Source organism: Dendropsophus ebraccatus, chromosome 5, assembly GCF_027789765.1.
Source record: "Dendropsophus ebraccatus isolate aDenEbr1 chromosome 5, aDenEbr1.pat, whole genome shotgun sequence".
Lineage (NCBI taxonomy): Eukaryota > Metazoa > Chordata > Amphibia > Anura > Hylidae > Dendropsophus > Dendropsophus ebraccatus.
The window spans coordinates 155016050-155033219 of NC_091458.1; the positions used below are offsets into that span (position 1 = coordinate 155016050).

The 17170-nt window shown below is 43.0% G+C and overlaps 1 protein-coding gene across 2 annotated transcripts; it reads left to right on the forward strand.

Annotated features, from left to right (window-relative positions):
* The first annotated feature begins 90 nt into the window (after positions 1–90).
* CDCA8 (cell division cycle associated 8) lies at positions 91–15980 on the forward strand. 2 transcript variants are annotated; one of them, XM_069972666.1, is made up of 11 exons: positions 91–240; positions 2679–2789; positions 6185–6313; positions 7417–7457; positions 9291–9357; positions 10832–10911; positions 11503–11576; positions 12115–12213; positions 15004–15130; positions 15443–15529; positions 15621–15979. In XM_069972666.1, exons 2-11 carry the CDS (start codon positions 2693–2695, stop codon positions 15654–15656), a joined length of 837 nt encoding a protein of 278 aa, XP_069828767.1. In that variant the 5' UTR covers positions 91–240; positions 2679–2692; the 3' UTR covers positions 15657–15979. The 2 variants fall into 2 exon arrangements, with proteins under 2 accessions (XP_069828767.1, XP_069828768.1); XM_069972667.1 differs by lacking the exon at positions 91–240 and adding an exon at positions 262–362 and having other exon boundaries at positions 15621–15980.
* The last annotated feature ends 1190 nt before the right edge of the window (positions 15981–17170 follow it).

The following is a 17170-nucleotide window of genomic DNA, read 5'->3' on the forward strand; positions in this document are numbered from 1 at the left end:
TCTAAATGCGTGACATCCACAACATGGCCGCGTCCTTACGTTCTGTGATCCTATTGGCCTCCCACAGAGTGCGGCACGTGACGCACTTAAAGGCTAGCGATTGGCTGCGCGCCGGCGGCGGCTGAGTTTGAATTTGCCCTGTTGGTTTCCGGTTTTGCTGAACGGCGGCTCGGTGAGAGGAGAGCTCCGGGTGTAACGGCGGTGTACGCGGTGTGAGGATTATTGTTCTAGCTATAAACGGTAAGGCTGATATAGACTAACGAGTTTTATGCATGGGGCTCGTACGTTGCTGCACTTTCCCCCATAGAGACTAAACATAACGTGTTTACTTCAAAGGAAACCTATAGGAGGGAATTAAAGAGGTAGTTAAAAAATAGTTTCTTTGTTGCCAGAGATTTGTGATTTACTTCTACAACAAAATTCCAAGTCTTCCAGTACTTATCAGCTGCTGTATGTCCTGCAGGAAGTGGTGTATTCTCTCCAGTCTGACACAGTGCTCTCTGCTGCCACCTCTGTCCATGTCAGGAACTGTCCAGAGCAGCAGCAAATCTACATAGAAAACCTCCTGCTCTACAGACGGGGAAGAATACACCACTTCCTGCAGGACATACATCAGCTGATGAGTACTGAAAGACTTGAGTTTTTTTTTTTTTTTTTTTAAAAGTAAATTACAAATCTCCGGCATCAGTTGATTTGAAAGACATTTTTTGGTGGCCTACCCCTTTAATCATTGTTTATTTAAAGAGATTTTTCCAACTATTTGCAAATATATTGAAATAGTTCATGTCCTTTATAAATAGGTCCCTAGCAGATCAGTGTTCTCTTATGCTGCGTTTACACAGAGCGATAATTCGCCCGTTCGTACGATTAACGATTTCGAAGTAACAATTTTTTTTATTTTTTTTTATAACGATCCGCGTTTAGACGGAACGATATATCGTTTTGCGATCGCTTAAGCCTATCTCGCACTTAGGTTAAATTGGTGAACGACTGTTAACACGTAACGATCTGCGAATTTTTTCTTGCGAACGTCGATTTAAGAACATGTAAGATCAAAATGAACGATTTGATCGTTCGCAGTGTTTACACGTACGATTATCGTTCGAATTTGATCGTTATCGTGCATATTCGAACGATAATCGTTCCGTGTAAACGCAGCATTACTATACTGGGTGTACGATGCTCTTAGGAGGTGTATAGGAGAAAACGTTTGATTCCGGCACGCGATGCAGGGAGAGAGCCAGGGGCTAGTCCGCAACTAGTTGCCGCTTTCTGCCTGTCAGTGCGCTCTGCAGACATGATTGACAGGCAAAGGGGCTTCTACCAGGCCTGTCAATCCTCCCTCCAGAGAGCGGCAACTAGTCCCCGCCTCTAACGTCAAAATAATACAACATTTTCTTCTAGGGAGGACGGCACACTGATAACCCTAAGGGCCAGTTCACACTGAGCAAAATCGTCGGAATTCCGTGGTGTAGATTTCTGCCGTGGAATCCTGCCGCAAGTGAATGGAGAGGGCGTGCGCTCCTCTGCTACCGCCGCTCTCCGCTCAAAGAACTAACATGTTCTTTGAGAGGAGAGGAAGCGGACCAGCGCGCGCTCTCCCATTCGCTCAAAGCAGCACACTGAGCGCAGCAGGATTCCACGGCGGAGAGCTCCGCTGCGGAATTACGCCGTGTGAACTGGCCCTAAGAGAGTGCATAAGCAGCGTTATGTATTCTATCAGTGACTGCTTCCCATTATAAGGGCACTGTCACCAAAACTAACTTTGAGGAAGGCTGCAGCATCGGCATCCCCGCTCCAGTCTATTAAAGGGAACCAATCAGGCTGACATGGTTTCCTAAACCGCTGTATACAGCTTCTGAGCAGCCTGTGGCATGTACTGGCTGTATACCTGAAAAAAAGCTGTCTAATCGCCTGGGTGCGTGATGGGCACAGGTGGGGAGGTAGTCATCTGGGCGGCTCCCCGCCCCCGTATCTAGTCACCGCTCTCTGCCGGTCAGGGCGCTCTGAGAGGATGATTGACAGGCAGAGAGTAGTGACTAGACGGGGAGTCGCCCAGATGACTACCCCCCCACCTGTGTCTGTCACACACCCAGGTGATTAAACTACTTTTTTTCGCATATACAGCTCATGCTGCGGCTGCTGCAGGAGCTTTATACAGAGGTTTAGGGAACCATATCAGCCTGATTGGTTCCCTTTTAATGCAAAGATCTTAAAGCAATGCACCTGCTGGTACATTCGCTTTAACCCCTTAAGGACAAAGCCAATTTTCAATTTTTTTTTTTTCCTGCACATAGTGCTTGCTTCCCCCCCCCCTCTAGACCACCAGGTATGGAAGAAAACAGCCATTTAAATGCAGCTGTCAGCTTTGACAGTTGCATTTAAATGACTTATTAGCGGTCGGACCATGCTCGCCAACTGCCGCGGCGCATAGCAGCAGGGATCACAATGGCCCCTCAGCGTACATGTGTGCCCTGTTTTGTTAAGGGGTTAAATAACGCTTTCCATTCAAGCACCCATTGCCGCTACTATGAGGAGGAGTGCGGTACCATAATCCAGCAGCACCCGTCCACTATGTCACCAGAGAGACAGGGTTAGTCATGTGAGTAGTTTAATATATAATAAATTAACTCAAATCCTCTCGCTCCCTTTTTTTTTTTTTTTTTTTTTTTTTTTAGGGCCGTTTGTTATCATGGCTCCAGGAAGGAAAAGAACCAACCGTGGACAGAAGACTCGGGCTATGAAAAATGAGAAGCTGGCTTCCTTCATCAAGGACTTTGATAGTCAAGGTAAGGACGGAATCGCTTCTTGGCCTTTTGGATAAGATCAAGCGATCCTGCAGCTGACCCCCATTAACCCCTTAGTGACCGCCGCTGTATTTCATCTCCCCCCACCGTGTAAAATCTTGAGTTTTTTCATTTTTACTGTCTACTTTTGAATACTTTCCTCTAATACCTGTGGGGTCAAAATGCTCACCACACCCCAAAATGAATTCCTTGAGGGGTGCACTTTCCAAAATGGGGTGACTTATAGCGAGATTTTACTCTGCTGGCACTACAGGGGCGCTGCAAACCCACCTGGCGCTCAGAAACTTCTTCAGCAAAATCTGCATTGAGGATGCGTTCACACCTACAGGATCTGCAGCAGATTTGATGCTGTGTTTAGTTATTTAAATGAAATCTGCAGAAAATCAGCTGCAGATCCTGTAGGTGTGAACGCACCATGAAAAAGCTAATTGGCGCTCCTTTCCTTCTGAGCCCCGCTGTGTGCCCATACAGTGGTTTACACCCACATATGGGGTACCGTACTCAAGAGAACCCGTGTTACAAATTTTGGGGTGCTTTTTCTCTCGTGTTCCTTTTGAAAATGAGAAACTTTAATCTAAACGTATATATTATTGGAAAATTTTAATTTTTCAATTTTTTTACGGCCTAATGGTGAATACTTTCCTCCAGCCCCTGTAGGGTTAAAATGCTCATTATATCCCTAGATTAATTCTTTAAGGTGTGTAGTTTCCAAAATGGGGTCACTTATGGGGGGTTCCAGTATACAAGCCTCCTAAATCAACTTAAAAAAAGAACTGGTCCCTAAAAAAAAAAATCAGTTTTGGAAACTTTCACGAAAATGTGGTAATTTGCTGATAAATATCTAAGTCCTGTTACACCCTATAACAGTAAAATATGTTTATGAAATGAAGCCAGAATAAAGAATAAAGAGGACATATCAGTAATGTGACTTAGTAACTAATTTATGTGATACGACTTTCTTTTTTTAGAAGCAGAGAATTTCAAAGTTCACAAAATGCATTTTTTTTTTTAAATTTTTCATGATATTTTGATGTTTTTCACAAAAAACACACAAAGTAGTGACCAAATTTTGCCACTTATATAAAGTGCCATATGTGACGAAAAAACAATCTCAGAATCGCTAGCATACGTTAAAGCATCACTGAGCTATAAGAGCATAAAGTGAGACAGGTCAGATTTTGAAAAATGAGCCCGGTCTTTTAGGTGCAAATAGGCTTGGTCTTGAAGGGGTTAAAGTGACTGTACCACCAGGCCCAGGCTGAAGCAATGGAGGCGACCCACCCTTAGTGGGAAGAAACTCTAGCCCCTCCATGACGTGACTCCATTAGAGTCAATGGAACCCTATCATAGAGGGGTGGGGGCGTCCTCCCACTAAGGGTGGCTCGGCCCGCCTCCAGTGCTTCAGCCTGGGCCTGCTGGTAGTCACTTTAAACTTCTTTTTTTCAGGTCCCTACCAGGTAGGACTATGACTAGGTGTGGCACTTCAGCTTCCAAGGAAAAATGCCAGTGGCATCAAATGGCAAAGACATCAAAGCATCACTTGTTTTATCTCCCTACCATCTATCAGCCTGCATCTGCAGCTCTGTACCTGGTACGGACCTGACAGATTCCCTTTAATTTATTCTTCTTGCGTAAGATTTCGTGCACATGTCCGTACCCTGTCTGTACTGCCATACAAGACTGTGTTATACAGAGCTGGTTTCCTCCAGATATACTCTACATAGGACATCTGATATTGGGGAACCTTTGGACTTCCAGCTGTTGCAGAACTACAATTCCCATCATGCCTAGGCAGCTCCCCATCCCTGGTTTAAAGTGATACTGTCATTTTAAAGTGTGAAGTGATTTCAGGCTATGCTCTCACACAGTATTTTTGCTCAGTATTTTGCAGCTAAAACCAGCAATGGATTGAACGCACAGGAAGGCTATGCTCACACATTGTTGTAATTGAGTGGATGGCTTCTAAAATAACGGCCATCATTTGCCGTTTAACCCCTAGACGATCCTGGACGTAAACGTACGTAATGGAAGTCTGTCACCAGACGACCCTGGACGTACATTTACGTCCTGGGACTCTAGGGAGCTCTAGGGAGTGGAGCGCGCTTCATAGCAGGTGGGGGCCCTCACCGTTAATGACGGCTGCAGCGTTAACACTGCAACCTGTCATTAACCCCTTGCATGCCACGCAATCGTGTGGAAGTGGCAGAAGCTGCTTCTGTCACTTACCAATCGGGACTCAGTGTGACTGCGGGGGTGCCGATCATTTTAATAGAGGTCTCTTACCTTCCTCCGTGCTGTCTGATCGGCGATCTGCTTATTCAGTCTGCCACAGGCCTATAACACTGATCAATGCTATGCCTATGGCATAGCAGTGATCAGTGTATGCAATCTGATGATTACATGTAATAGTCCCCCAGGGGGACTTAAAATTTGTTTAAAAAAAAAAGTGAAAATGTTTTTAAAAGTGCCCCATCCCCAATAAAAGTTAAAATCACCCCCCTATTCCATTATATAAATAAAACATATAAAAATAATTAAATAAACATCTCATATACCGTAGCGTGCGTAATTGTCCGATCTAATAAAATAATCAACGTCCCGTATGGTGAATGGCGTAAACGAAAAGAGGGAAAAAGCGCCATGATTGCAGTTTTTTTTTCTCCTTTTTTTGTTACATTATATATAAAAAAGTGATCAAAACAGCCAATCTACAGAAATATTCCTAATAATAAAAACTAGATAGCATGGCGGAAAAAATTACATGCCATACAACCCTATAGGTGAAAAACTAAAACCATTTTAAGACTCACAATAGGGCTATTTTATTAATAATTAATTGCGAAAAAAAGGATTTCATTAAAAAAAAGTATGTGTGTATATGTATATAAATCCAAATCCACTCTTATACCAAAGCAAATTTTCCCATAAGAAATCATTGAAATGTAGACAATTGGTTCCACACCCCAAAAATCATTTTATAATCATTATAGCAGCAGTGTGTATAGCTGAGTGTGAGTGCAAGCACATTATAGCAACAGTGTGTATAGCTGAGTGTGAGTGCAAGCACATTATAGCAGGAATGGAGAGGATGGGAAACACAAGGACTGATAGAGACTGCAGGGAGCATGAAGGAATGAGCAGGGCAGATGTGGACACAGTATAGCAGCACTCTGTCCGGGGAGAGAGGGGTTAAAGCTATAAAGAGATTACCCCCCACAGTCCTGTCCCCTGATGCAAGCCCCAGCCTAAAGTGGATCTGCTATAAATTTTTTTTTTTTTTTCTCATTAGAAAATCTGTGTCAACCTGCATATGCTTGTGTTTGGGCTCAACTATACAATAATGGTATCATGTCCCTTTTACCATATTCTCTTTGCAGTGAAGACCATAGTGGAGGAATTAAAAGCCAACGTTGCGAGCACTCTAAAGGAAGTGGATAGCTTGTACAATATTGAGCTCATCAAGCTCCCTGTCGCTATCAGAGAGATGTGCTGGCTGGATGTGTTTGGTAAGTCCCCTGTCTCAGTGATCACTCCTCTTCTTGTAATAGATGTCTGTGACTTATGATTCCTCTAATGGGATGTTTAGAATTGCATTTTCTTTAAAGTGTCACTGTCGTTTAAATTAATAGTACAGGCGATATTAAGAAAATTTGTAACTTGTTAGCCAAAAAAAATGCATTTTTATCATGAAAAAGCAGTTTGCAGCTCTCCCCCCTGTCTTCATGGTTCTCTTATGGAGAGGGGTGGGGGGAGATGTGGCTGTAAATTAACTCTTTGTTGCCCTATCACCAGGCTATCGCCTCTCAAGTCAGCACTGACCTCTGAATACAGCTCCCGCTGTGTAATCCTTTGTTCTCTGCTGGTGACTAATCTCCCCCCTCCCCTCTCCATAGGTAACACAGGGCTCGACTGATGTAAAAGAGTCGAGATTTCCTGATAATGAGCAGTGGGTGAGAGAGAGGAGGGAGGGGGGACCTGGGAAAAGTCTTTTTGAATGCAGATAATGGCATATTTGCCTGATAAACCCAATTTCAAAGTTTTTAAAAATTGCCTGTACTATTGATTTCTGCAAAAAAAAAAAAAATTACGACAGTGACACTTTAAGAATTAAACAGCGGTTGTGATTAGAGATGATCGAATTTACAGTAAGGGCCTGTTCACACTGAGCAAAAGTATTAGAATTCCAAGTAGAGCCGTCGCCGTTTGAAATTCTTCCTGTCCCGTTGTTTCAATGGGATTTTTTTCGTGCGCCTCCTCTCTTTGTCCAAACACTTGACATTTTTTGGGCAGAGAGCGGAGGCGCACGAAAAATCCCCTTGAAACAATGGGACAGGTGGAATTTAAGCGGCGTGGGCTCCACTTGGAATGCTGAAGCTTTTGTTCATTGTGAATAGGCCCTAATACTGAAACAAATCGCTTTATGTCTGCAGTCAGACTCTCACACCGGCCGGGATGATCTTCTCTGACACCGGCCGGGTCACTGAACAGCCGGTGTCTCACACTGGAAACATGGCCTTAATGTGTAAAACTTATTTTTTTGCATACTTTTATAGAGGTTATAGAGTAAGATGCTGTAACTTTTTTTTTTTTCTTTTTCCCGCTTTTCCAGCCAAAGGAGGCTGCCTAAAAGCTCTGGAGGCAGCTGCAATGGTAAGTCAAAGGCAAACTCTGCAACTGCGATAGACGGCTGGGGATTTATCTCTCCCTCTACATAGATTCATCACAACAGCTTTTCACGCTGACGTTCTTTAATTTCGAGTCTATTGTATCTATTGTTACAAACCATACCTGGGCAGTCGGTAAAAGTTACTAATATGCTGACATTAGGGGCACCTACAGTACATAGCAAGGAGGTCTGAAGGATGGAGATTGTTCATGGATTTGGGCACAGTCCTGGATGTAGAGTAATATCTGATAGAAGCCCCTGGCCTGTTCAGACATCCGTGTTCTGTTTAGGCTAAAGTCAGTTGACGACAAGTATGGCTCATATCGCAGGAAGGTACCTTTTACACATCGGTATTATACGGTCTAGAGTTATGAATCTGTATATAGATATAAAAAAAAATATTATATACAGTATTTTCCGGCGTATAAGACTACGCCTGACTTCTAAGAATTTTCGGGGTTAAAAAACTTGTATGCCGTAAAATACGATATAGTTATTAGTATTATTATTTTAGTATTATTATTTATTAATTAATTATTACTACTACTAGTCATTTTAAGTGTACGACCAGGGAGGGAGTGGATAAAGAGGCCGCCGGTCACTTACCTCCCCGATTCCAGCGCCGGGTCCTGGATCGTGCCGCCCCGGTCTCCTGTCCAGCTGCCGCTTCCTGGTCTGAGCTGTGGTTTGAGACTTGAGGTCTCAAGGCAGCTCAGTCATTTAGCGGCCAAGGTGGGACTCCGCTACAACCGCTAAATGGCTGAGCTGCCTTGAGACGTCACATTTCAAGCCACAGCTCAGACCAGGAAGCAGCAGCCGGACAGGAGAACAGGGCGGCGAGGTCCGGGACCCGGCGCTGGAACCAGGGAGGTACCCCTTTTAAGGCTTGTTTCCCTGTATATCCCATTTCTACATGGCAAAGTAAGAATGTGACATCTGGTGGTGCACACGTACAAAGCCGTCCTGCATTTTCACAGCTTGGCCAAAGTGACTAATCGGCCTCGTGCATCTACCTAGTAATGTATGATGCCAGGTGAGATGTCTGCTGTAGAATAGGCCAGTTGGGGGGTACCGTACGCCCTCCTATTGTGCTCTTGTACTCTTATTAGTTGGTGACAGAAAGTGTTTCCGTAAAAGTTTTAGTATGGCTGGCCTTCTGTATTGTGGTGTATTGAATATTCCTTCCGTAACTTTCACCCTCCCCCGTACAGGCTTCTACACAGTGCGGTGTGAGGTTTGACAATAATTAAGGTTGATACCGGCCAATTATCAGCTATTATGATGTGGCCAGCTAATTTTAGTTCTTTATAATGGATATAACGTTCCCCGGCATGCTCGGGCCAGATCTTAAGTTATAATGTAGCTGCCCTAAAAGCTATTACAATCACACATTACTTGTCTGAAGTAATTAGCCTTCTTTAGATAAACCTGTAATCCTCGCACTGGAAAGCGTTGTGTGCGCCGGCCATAGCCAATTAAACGTCTTTTCACTTGGGCTCTAAATTGAGATTTTCGGTAATAGTGTTTTATATAATTTTTTTTTTTGTGCTTTTAACACTTTTTTTTGAACGGTTTAACTTGTGATGTTAACAGCTGCATATACTTTTGGCATAGTGTCAGGGAATAGCATTCTCCTTCTGTTACGGGATAGAGGTCACTTGATGTTGAAGTGTGTAATATATATATATATATATATATATATATATATATATATATATATATATATATATATATATATATATATATCTATATATATATATATATCTATATCTCTAATAGTTACACTAAAGCGTCCTCTCCTGGTTTCTTTGGTATAGGTAAATGCGGACATGGACCAAGTGGCATCGAGTGTTTCTCAAACACCTTTTAAGCCTGCCAGGAAAGGTCAGTTTATATTTTTAGTGTATACTGGATTTTATTATTCACATTGAACAATGTGATCGCAGAGTGGGAGATCCCCTCGACATCAGAATGACACTGATCCTGGCTCGGCAATCAATGTTTCTGGTCTGCTGCAGACCAGACTAATACAGCACTGATCTAATGGATTAGTGCTGTATTATGTATACTACACTGATCTATATCTATATAGGTCAGTGTGGTTGTATTACAAGTCCCCCAGTGGGACTTCTAATTAATGTGTGTAAAAATATGTGTATGTGTGTGTAGTAAATATATAATATAATATCTTTTTTTTTTTTTTTTTTTTTTTTTCCTTTTTTTTAAAGATTTAAAGCCCTTTACTTCCAGAACATTAATGGCCTTTCCAACTACCGATGCCCAGTGGAGCCTATATACGTATTGCTGACATAAAGGGGTAGTGCGGCGCTCAGAAATTATTCACAGAATAACACACATTACAAAGTTATACAACTTTGTAATGTATGTTAGGTCTGTGAATCGCCCCGGTCCCTGTGTCCCACCACCCCCACCCGTGTACCCGGAAGTGTGGTGCGCTATACATTACCTGATCCCTGTCGAGGGCCGTCCGCCATCTTGTGCCAAATGTCATCTTTGGACGGACGGCCAAGTCGCTGCCGCCCGTCCCCCCTCCGCCGCATCACAACTGTGCTCAGCCGCGATTGGCTGAGCACAGTTATGCTCAGCCAATCGCGGCTGAGCATCGGATGACGCTTCAGAGGGCGGCCGGCATTCGGGACAGTCGGAGCTGTTCGCCGTCTGCCCGAAGAAGACGTCACTCGCTGAAGGTCGGAGACGGGTGTCGGCACGTGACAGGTGAGTATAGCGCACCACACTTCCGGGTACACGGGTGGGGGTAGTGGGACACGGGGAAGGGGGCCATTCACAGACATAACATACATTACAGAGTTGTATAACTTTGTAATGTGTGTTAGTCTGTGAATAATTTTTTCGAGCCGCACTACCCCTTTAAAGACAAAAAAATAAAAATGAGTAATATCTTGGCAAGCATATAGCTCCCCAGTGCATCAAAAGAACGATATATCTCTTGAAGGGGGTCAGTCCTTTAGTTGAATTATCCAGGATTATATATAAACATATCTACTTACTTGCAAAACAGCACTGTGTCCAGGTTGTGTGTAGTATTACAATTTAGCGCTGACATCAGATCTGGGAAACCTCTCAGACTTAGGACCGCAGTACAGTTTCTGGAAGAAAGCAGTCATGTTTTTCTACACCTGTAGAACCACTTTAAGGTTGACTGCGGCAATATAAGGCAAAATACGTGATTTTTTTTTAACAACTTTGAAGGACCTATTTTAAATCGTTATAGAGTAGGTAACAATATTGTAAGGGTACGTTTTCTTACAATGTTTCTTTACTTATACATATTTTAAAAAAATATTTGTTTTTCTTGCTCATGCATTGCTACATACAGGAAAGAAAACAAAGGCAAATTCTATAGAAGAAATAGTGGAGAATATCCCAGTGAGCAGTGCACTCCGACCAAAAACAAATGTAAGTTTTTAGATGGTTGCTGCAGACATTGTTCTGCACAGTTTTTTTTTTTTTTTTTTTTTTTTTGTTTGTTTGTTTTTTGTGGAGTGTTGGGTTATGTCTGCCCATACTTGGGACTGAGTCCTCCCCCATGGCCAGTGATAGGCTGAGCAGGCATCCTCTACATGTTTGGATGAAAACTAGAAGCTCTGGGTAGCCGGATCGGCATCATTGGGGGATAAATGGTAAAATTAGTGTTCGAATGTCCGGCATTTGAATACTGGCAGCTGAAGAAGTTGGATGTAGGCCTAGGGAGTCTGGAAAAACATGGGTATGGTGTGTGGGTGTATCCATGTTTTCCCAGACACTCTAGGGATGCAAATGCAGAGCGATCAGACTAGAGCATGCTTGAGTTGTGCTCATCTTTAGTAAGTGACAGCAACCTCAAAGGGATAATGGCTAATAGAATCTAATTGATTCTTAATAAATAATTTTATACGGTAGTTGTTTACCTGAAGCATGGAGCTTGACAATAAAGTACGCCATATTTTCTGTATCTTGGTATTTATTAGATTTATTCATGTGCAACTTCTCTGTTCTGTCTTTTGTCAGGTTAAAGCTTCCACAAAAAAGCTAGGTACTGCAAGGAAAGCGAGAATTTCTGCTGCAAGTACCACTAGCAAGAGGTAAGTTTTTTTTTTTTTGCCTAATAGCAATGCTTTAGAGCAGGGGTAGGGAACCTTGGCTCTCCAGGCATGATAGGAGTTGTAGTTTAACAACAGCTGAAGAGCCACGGTTCCCTCTCCCTGCTTTGGAGTTTAATGGACACACAAACATTGAGTCTATGGGACGGGCGGAACTTCAAGCCGAGGTCACGCGTCAGGATCCGCTTGAAGTCTCTGTGTTTTCCATAGTGTGCACATACCTATATTACAGCCAGAAGTGCATTATAAATGTGATAGGAAAATGCCTTCCGATTCTTTTCTCTCCAGCTACCCGCCATCCATAGGTTTTTGTTTTGTGCTGTCTTGCTAACGTTTGCAGGGTAATCCATGCTATCCTCAGCAGTCTCCCCAATGACCGGAGTGACAGTGCAGATGGGATCTTTGGGTCCCAGCAGTAGGACAACCTATAATCCTACACATGCCCTGTCCTGTATAAGGGGTGAGTGTTTATAGTGGCAAAACCAATTTAATATTTTAAAAATATGGCTGTCTTTTTCAGAACCAGTAAAAGGACCCGTGCAACACCATCCAACAGCAGACTGGCAGACTCTTCAGTGGTGGGATGTACGCCTTTTATGACGCCTAAAATTGATACCAGGTAATTGACAAGAATCAGCATGAATTTACATGGCAAATCTGCAACAGATTGCTTTCCTGCCTGGAATTGATCTTTAGTATGGAATTCTAAATTTGAAGAAGGTCAACTTATGTGGTGGATTACCATAAGGAATCAGAAGGGATGATAAAATTCACAACAGAATTTGCACAGATTTAAAGGGGTACTCCGGGCTATGTGTATTTTGAGTGTACGGCCGGGGAGGGGGTTAATATAGAAGCCGCCGATCACGTGATGTCTTAAGGCAGCTCAGCCATTTAGCTACGACCGCTGAATGGCTGAGATGCCTTGAGACGTCTTGTCTCAAGCCGCAGCTCAGACTAGGAAGCGGCAACCGGACGGGAGAACTGGGCTGCGCAATCTGGGACCTGGCGCTGGAACCAGGGAGGTAAGTGACCAGCGGCATCTATATATACCTCCTTCCCGGCCGTACACTCAAAATACACATAGCCCGGAGTACCTCTGTATAACACTGCCAGTGTTGTGTATATAACCAGGCTCTGTGTATAACACTGACAATGTTGTATATAACCAGGCTGTATATAACACTTCCAATGTTGTATATAACCAGGCTCTGTATACAGTCTGATCACGTGATATCTCAGTTTGGCTTTTAGGTATTTAGGATGTTTAAAGTTTTTAGTTTATTTCTAATGTGCATAAGCTACAACTTACATAAACAGTGCAGAACTGTTCGGGTATATAGGGCTCCTGGCGATTTCGCCTTAAACAAAAAAGGGGCATAGATTGGCCTCCTGTGCACCCTTGGAACAAATCTAACACACTGACACTTTATACCCGCACAGCGCCGGGTATATTTTCTTGTAATTTTCTAAATTATTCCGCTTCCCAATATCATCCTACGTTTAATGTAAGACCCATCTTGCACCCTTTCCCTGTTTTTTACTCGTACTTACCCACTTAAGATGTCTAAAATGTAATTGACGGTAAGTTCTTCCCTCTGACACTTCCTTTTTAATGTTTAATCTGTCCAATAGCGGTGATAGGCCTATGGCAATAATTCCTATGGGTATGTTAACACTGTTCTGCCTGCCTCAATGTGACACTTCTTCTCTATGGGAGGGCGCTTGTCACTTCCTTAAGCGCAGAGCCGCGGCAGCGGAGGAGTGCGTGCTCCCCCATAGACAGGCTATGGGACTCTGAGGCAGGCGGAATTCTATGGCGGAACTTTCTGCCTGTTTTACTCAGCGTGAACATACTCTAAGGGGGCAGCCACATGCCATACTTAACGTTCATTCACTTGTATGTGTATATATATATGTGTGTGTGTATGTGTATATATATATATATATATATATATATATATATATATATATATATATATATATATATATATATATATATATATATATATATATATATATATATATATATAATATAGAAAATTTACCCGGCGCTGCCCGGGTATAAAGTGTCAGTGTGTATAGGGGGCCCTGTAGACCTGTAGTAGAGTAGAGTTGGTGGAGGTGCTGTATACCTGTAGTGTATAGTTTTGGGGTCCTGAATACCTGTAGTATAGAATTGGTGGTGGTGCTTTGGCAGTCTTAACCAGTCACAGTATGGTGGTATTGGTCAGGTCTGGTGTGGCGGTGTTATCCAGTCACAGTATGGTGGTATTGGTCAGGTCTGGTATAGCAGTGTTATCCAGTCACAGTATGGTGGTATTGGTCAGGTCTGGTGTGGCAGTGTTATCCAGTCACAGTGTGGCCATATTGGTCATGTCTGGTATGGCAGTGTTATCCAGTCACAGTATGGCGGTATTGGTCAGGTCTGGTATGGCAGTGTTATCCAGTCAGTGTGGCGGTATTGGTCAGGTCTGGTATAGCAGTGTTATCCAGTCACAGTATGGTGGTATTGGTCAGGTCTGGTGTGGCAGTGTTATCCAGTCACAGTGTGGCCATATTGGTCATGTCTGGTATGGCAGTGTTATCCAGTCACAGTATGGCGGTATTGGTCAGGTCTGGTATGGCAGTGTTATCCAGTCAGTGTGGCGGTATTGGTCAGGTCTGGTATGGCACTGTTATCCAGTCAATGTGGTGGTATTGGTCAGGTCTGGTGTGGCGGTGTTATTTGGTATGGTATGGCAGTATTGGTCGGGTCTGGTGTGGCTGGGTTATCCAGTCACAGTATGGCGGTATTGGTCTGGTATGGCGGTGTTATCCAGTCACAGTATGGCGGTATTGGTCAGGTCTGGTGTGGCGGTGTTAAATGTGATGTCTGGAGCTATTACCTACCAATCCTGATGCTAATTGGTGAGTGAGGATGGGGTGTCCTCAGGTTTAGCGCTTAGGGCAGTAGCAGCTGGTAATACTGCCCTGTATAAATGTACTGTATAGTAGGAGTAGGGGGTTCTGTATACCTGTAATGTCCTGTATACATGTACTGTGTAGATGGAGTAGGGGGCCCTGTATACATGTACTGTGTAAATGAAAGCAGTAATCCTATTGGTTGCTAAGGCTCCAACTGCCGTTTTCTCTTGGCAGCTGCAGCTAATTATGTGTGTGCAGTGTGGAGATTTTCCCATTCATCTCTATGGGGCGCCTCTCTTTCCCCTCCCCCTCCCCTCCTGTACATCTGGCGGGGACGGGACCTTCGCTAAAACCTTCCTGGGCACCCAATGTATCTGTGTGCCAAATTTGGGGTCAAACGGTTCAGGCGTTTGGAAGTCTATATGAGACAGACAGACAGAAGGACAGACAGACTTTCATTTTTATGATATATATATATTATATTTTATTTTTTATTTTTTAGGGTATTTAAAACTCCAGCACTTAGGACCCCAGCCATGCAAGAACCAGTCTATACCTTCTCAGCTAATGGCAGCCCATTGGCAGGAATGAATGATCTGTTCATCAATTTACCAACAGAAAACGGAAAGGTAAACATATCTCTCTTGTTGGACAACATGGTCAGTGACTGTGGCTTCTGGGGTCTTTATTTCATTTATCTCATAATGTAAAAGTCTCAGGGTCCATTTACTCAGAAAGATTATCTGCCGAAGATTTGAAGCCAAAGCCAGGAATTGACTTGAAAAGAGGAGAAATCTCAGGCTTTCCTTTATGACCTGATCTATGTTTATAGTCTGTTCCTGGCTTTGGCTTTAAATCTTTGTCAGATAATCTTTCTGTGTAAATGGACCCTCAGGTTGTGTTATCAATGGATTTGATCTTTATAGAATATTTGCTTGCAGAATATTCGACTGACCACTGATGACATGGATGGTTTAAATTTGCGCAATATTGACCAGAAGGCGTTGGAAAATATAAAACTTTTATCAGTAAGTATCTTTCATTTGTGTAATAGTCTGTGAGAGGAATGAGACAACGATGCTTTATATTCCTAACTTATTTTTTTTTTTCCCCTTTCAGAGTCGCCTGGAAAAAATCTGTAAGACGTTGAAATAACTAAAGTTTCCTTTTTATATATATATATATATATATATATATACTTTTTTTTTTTTTTTTTTTCCCCCATTACATTTTTGTTTTTATGTTTTGGTATTGTTTTAGGAATACTGCTGTACATACTTTTATTCCCTGTATTTTGTTACTGTAGAACTATCGCGTTAAGCCACTTTCCGTCGGAGTTGAAAAAATACATTGTGTTTGGTTTCGAACTGCTCTGCTGTATATCTAAACACTTTGTAAACTAATAAAAGCCCACATATCACCTAGGCAAAAGTCTGACTGTAAATCACTGGCTGATAGCTGCTTGTATGAGGTATATAAAAAGCCTGCTTCTGAAAGAAATTTATTGTTTTTTTTCTTTTCTAAAAAAAAACCTGCTCTAAAGTTAGGGGTTACCTTATATGCGGATGCCGCACACAGTGGGGGGAGATAAAGACCGTATGAAGGGACCTATATATATGACAGCAGCACATGGCTTAGCCAGCATTGCAAATCAGCTGTTCACATGCAGCTGTCAAAGCTGACAGCTGAATTTAAATAGCTATAAACAAGCCATCTCTGGTGGCAGGATTGTAGCCCAGAGCAAATCCAGCACTGATCTCAATTGACCATTGAAGTACAGTGGTGCCTTGGATTACGAGCATATTTTGTTCCAGGACTGTGTTTGTGATCCAAATCACTCTTAAACCAAACCAAAGCAAATTTTCCCATAAGAAATCATTGAAATGCAGACAATTGCTGCAAGTGAGAATCCCAGAGTTGTGCAGGAGGACAGTGACAGGAACTTCTCTGTTCAGCAGTGTGTATAGCTGAGTGTGAGTGCAGGCACATTTATAGCAGCAGTGTGTATAGCTGAGTGTGAGTGCAGGTACATTATAGCAGGAATGGAGAGGATGGGAAGCACAAGGGCTGACAGACTGCAGGGAGCATGAAGGAATGAGCAAGGCATATGTTAGCATAGTATAGCAGAACTCGCTGTCCGGGGAGAGAGGGGTTACAGCTATGGAGAGATTACCTCCACAGTCCTGTTCCCTGATGTAAGCCCCAGCCTGAAGTGGATCTGCTATGATTTGGAAGGTGAGGGAGACGTCCTGGGTCAGAGTACAGTGCTGTAGACCCCTCTATGCAGACCATGCCACTCCCCCTCTCACCCAGTACAGGGAGCTCTTACACCAAAGCAATGCTCTTAAACCAAGTCATAATTTTGAAAACTCTTTTAAACCGATGTACCACTGTATATTTATACTTCAATGATCTATTTAAGAAATCAGTAAAATGTATGTTGGCGCCCCCTAGTGGAGCTATTAGTTAATAAAGTTAAAGTTGTAGTAATAAAAAAAATCCCATCCTAAGGGTGGGTTCATACTGAGGAATTCTCGCACGGCCGCGCGCCTTTCCGCCAGCTCCATAGACACCATTCTATGGGCCGGCATATTCCGCTATGCGCCGAAAAATGTGACAGCCGATGGAATTCCGCGGAGTTTATCCGCGAGAATTCCGTAGTGTGAACC

Bases quoted from the DNA above. Each gene is read 5' to 3' on its own strand.
- CDCA8 (XM_069972666.1), top strand. From the start codon at position 2,693: ATGGCTCCAGGAAGGAAAAGAACCAACCGTGGACAGAAGACTCGGGCT. The intron at 6,314-7,416 runs GTAAGTCCCCTG...CCGCTTTTCCAG, and splicing joins GTGCTGGCTGGATGTGTTTG to CCAAAGGAGGCTGCCTAAAA. The intron at 9,358-10,831 runs GTCAGTTTATAT...TGCTACATACAG, and splicing joins TTTTAAGCCTGCCAGGAAAG to GAAAGAAAACAAAGGCAAAT.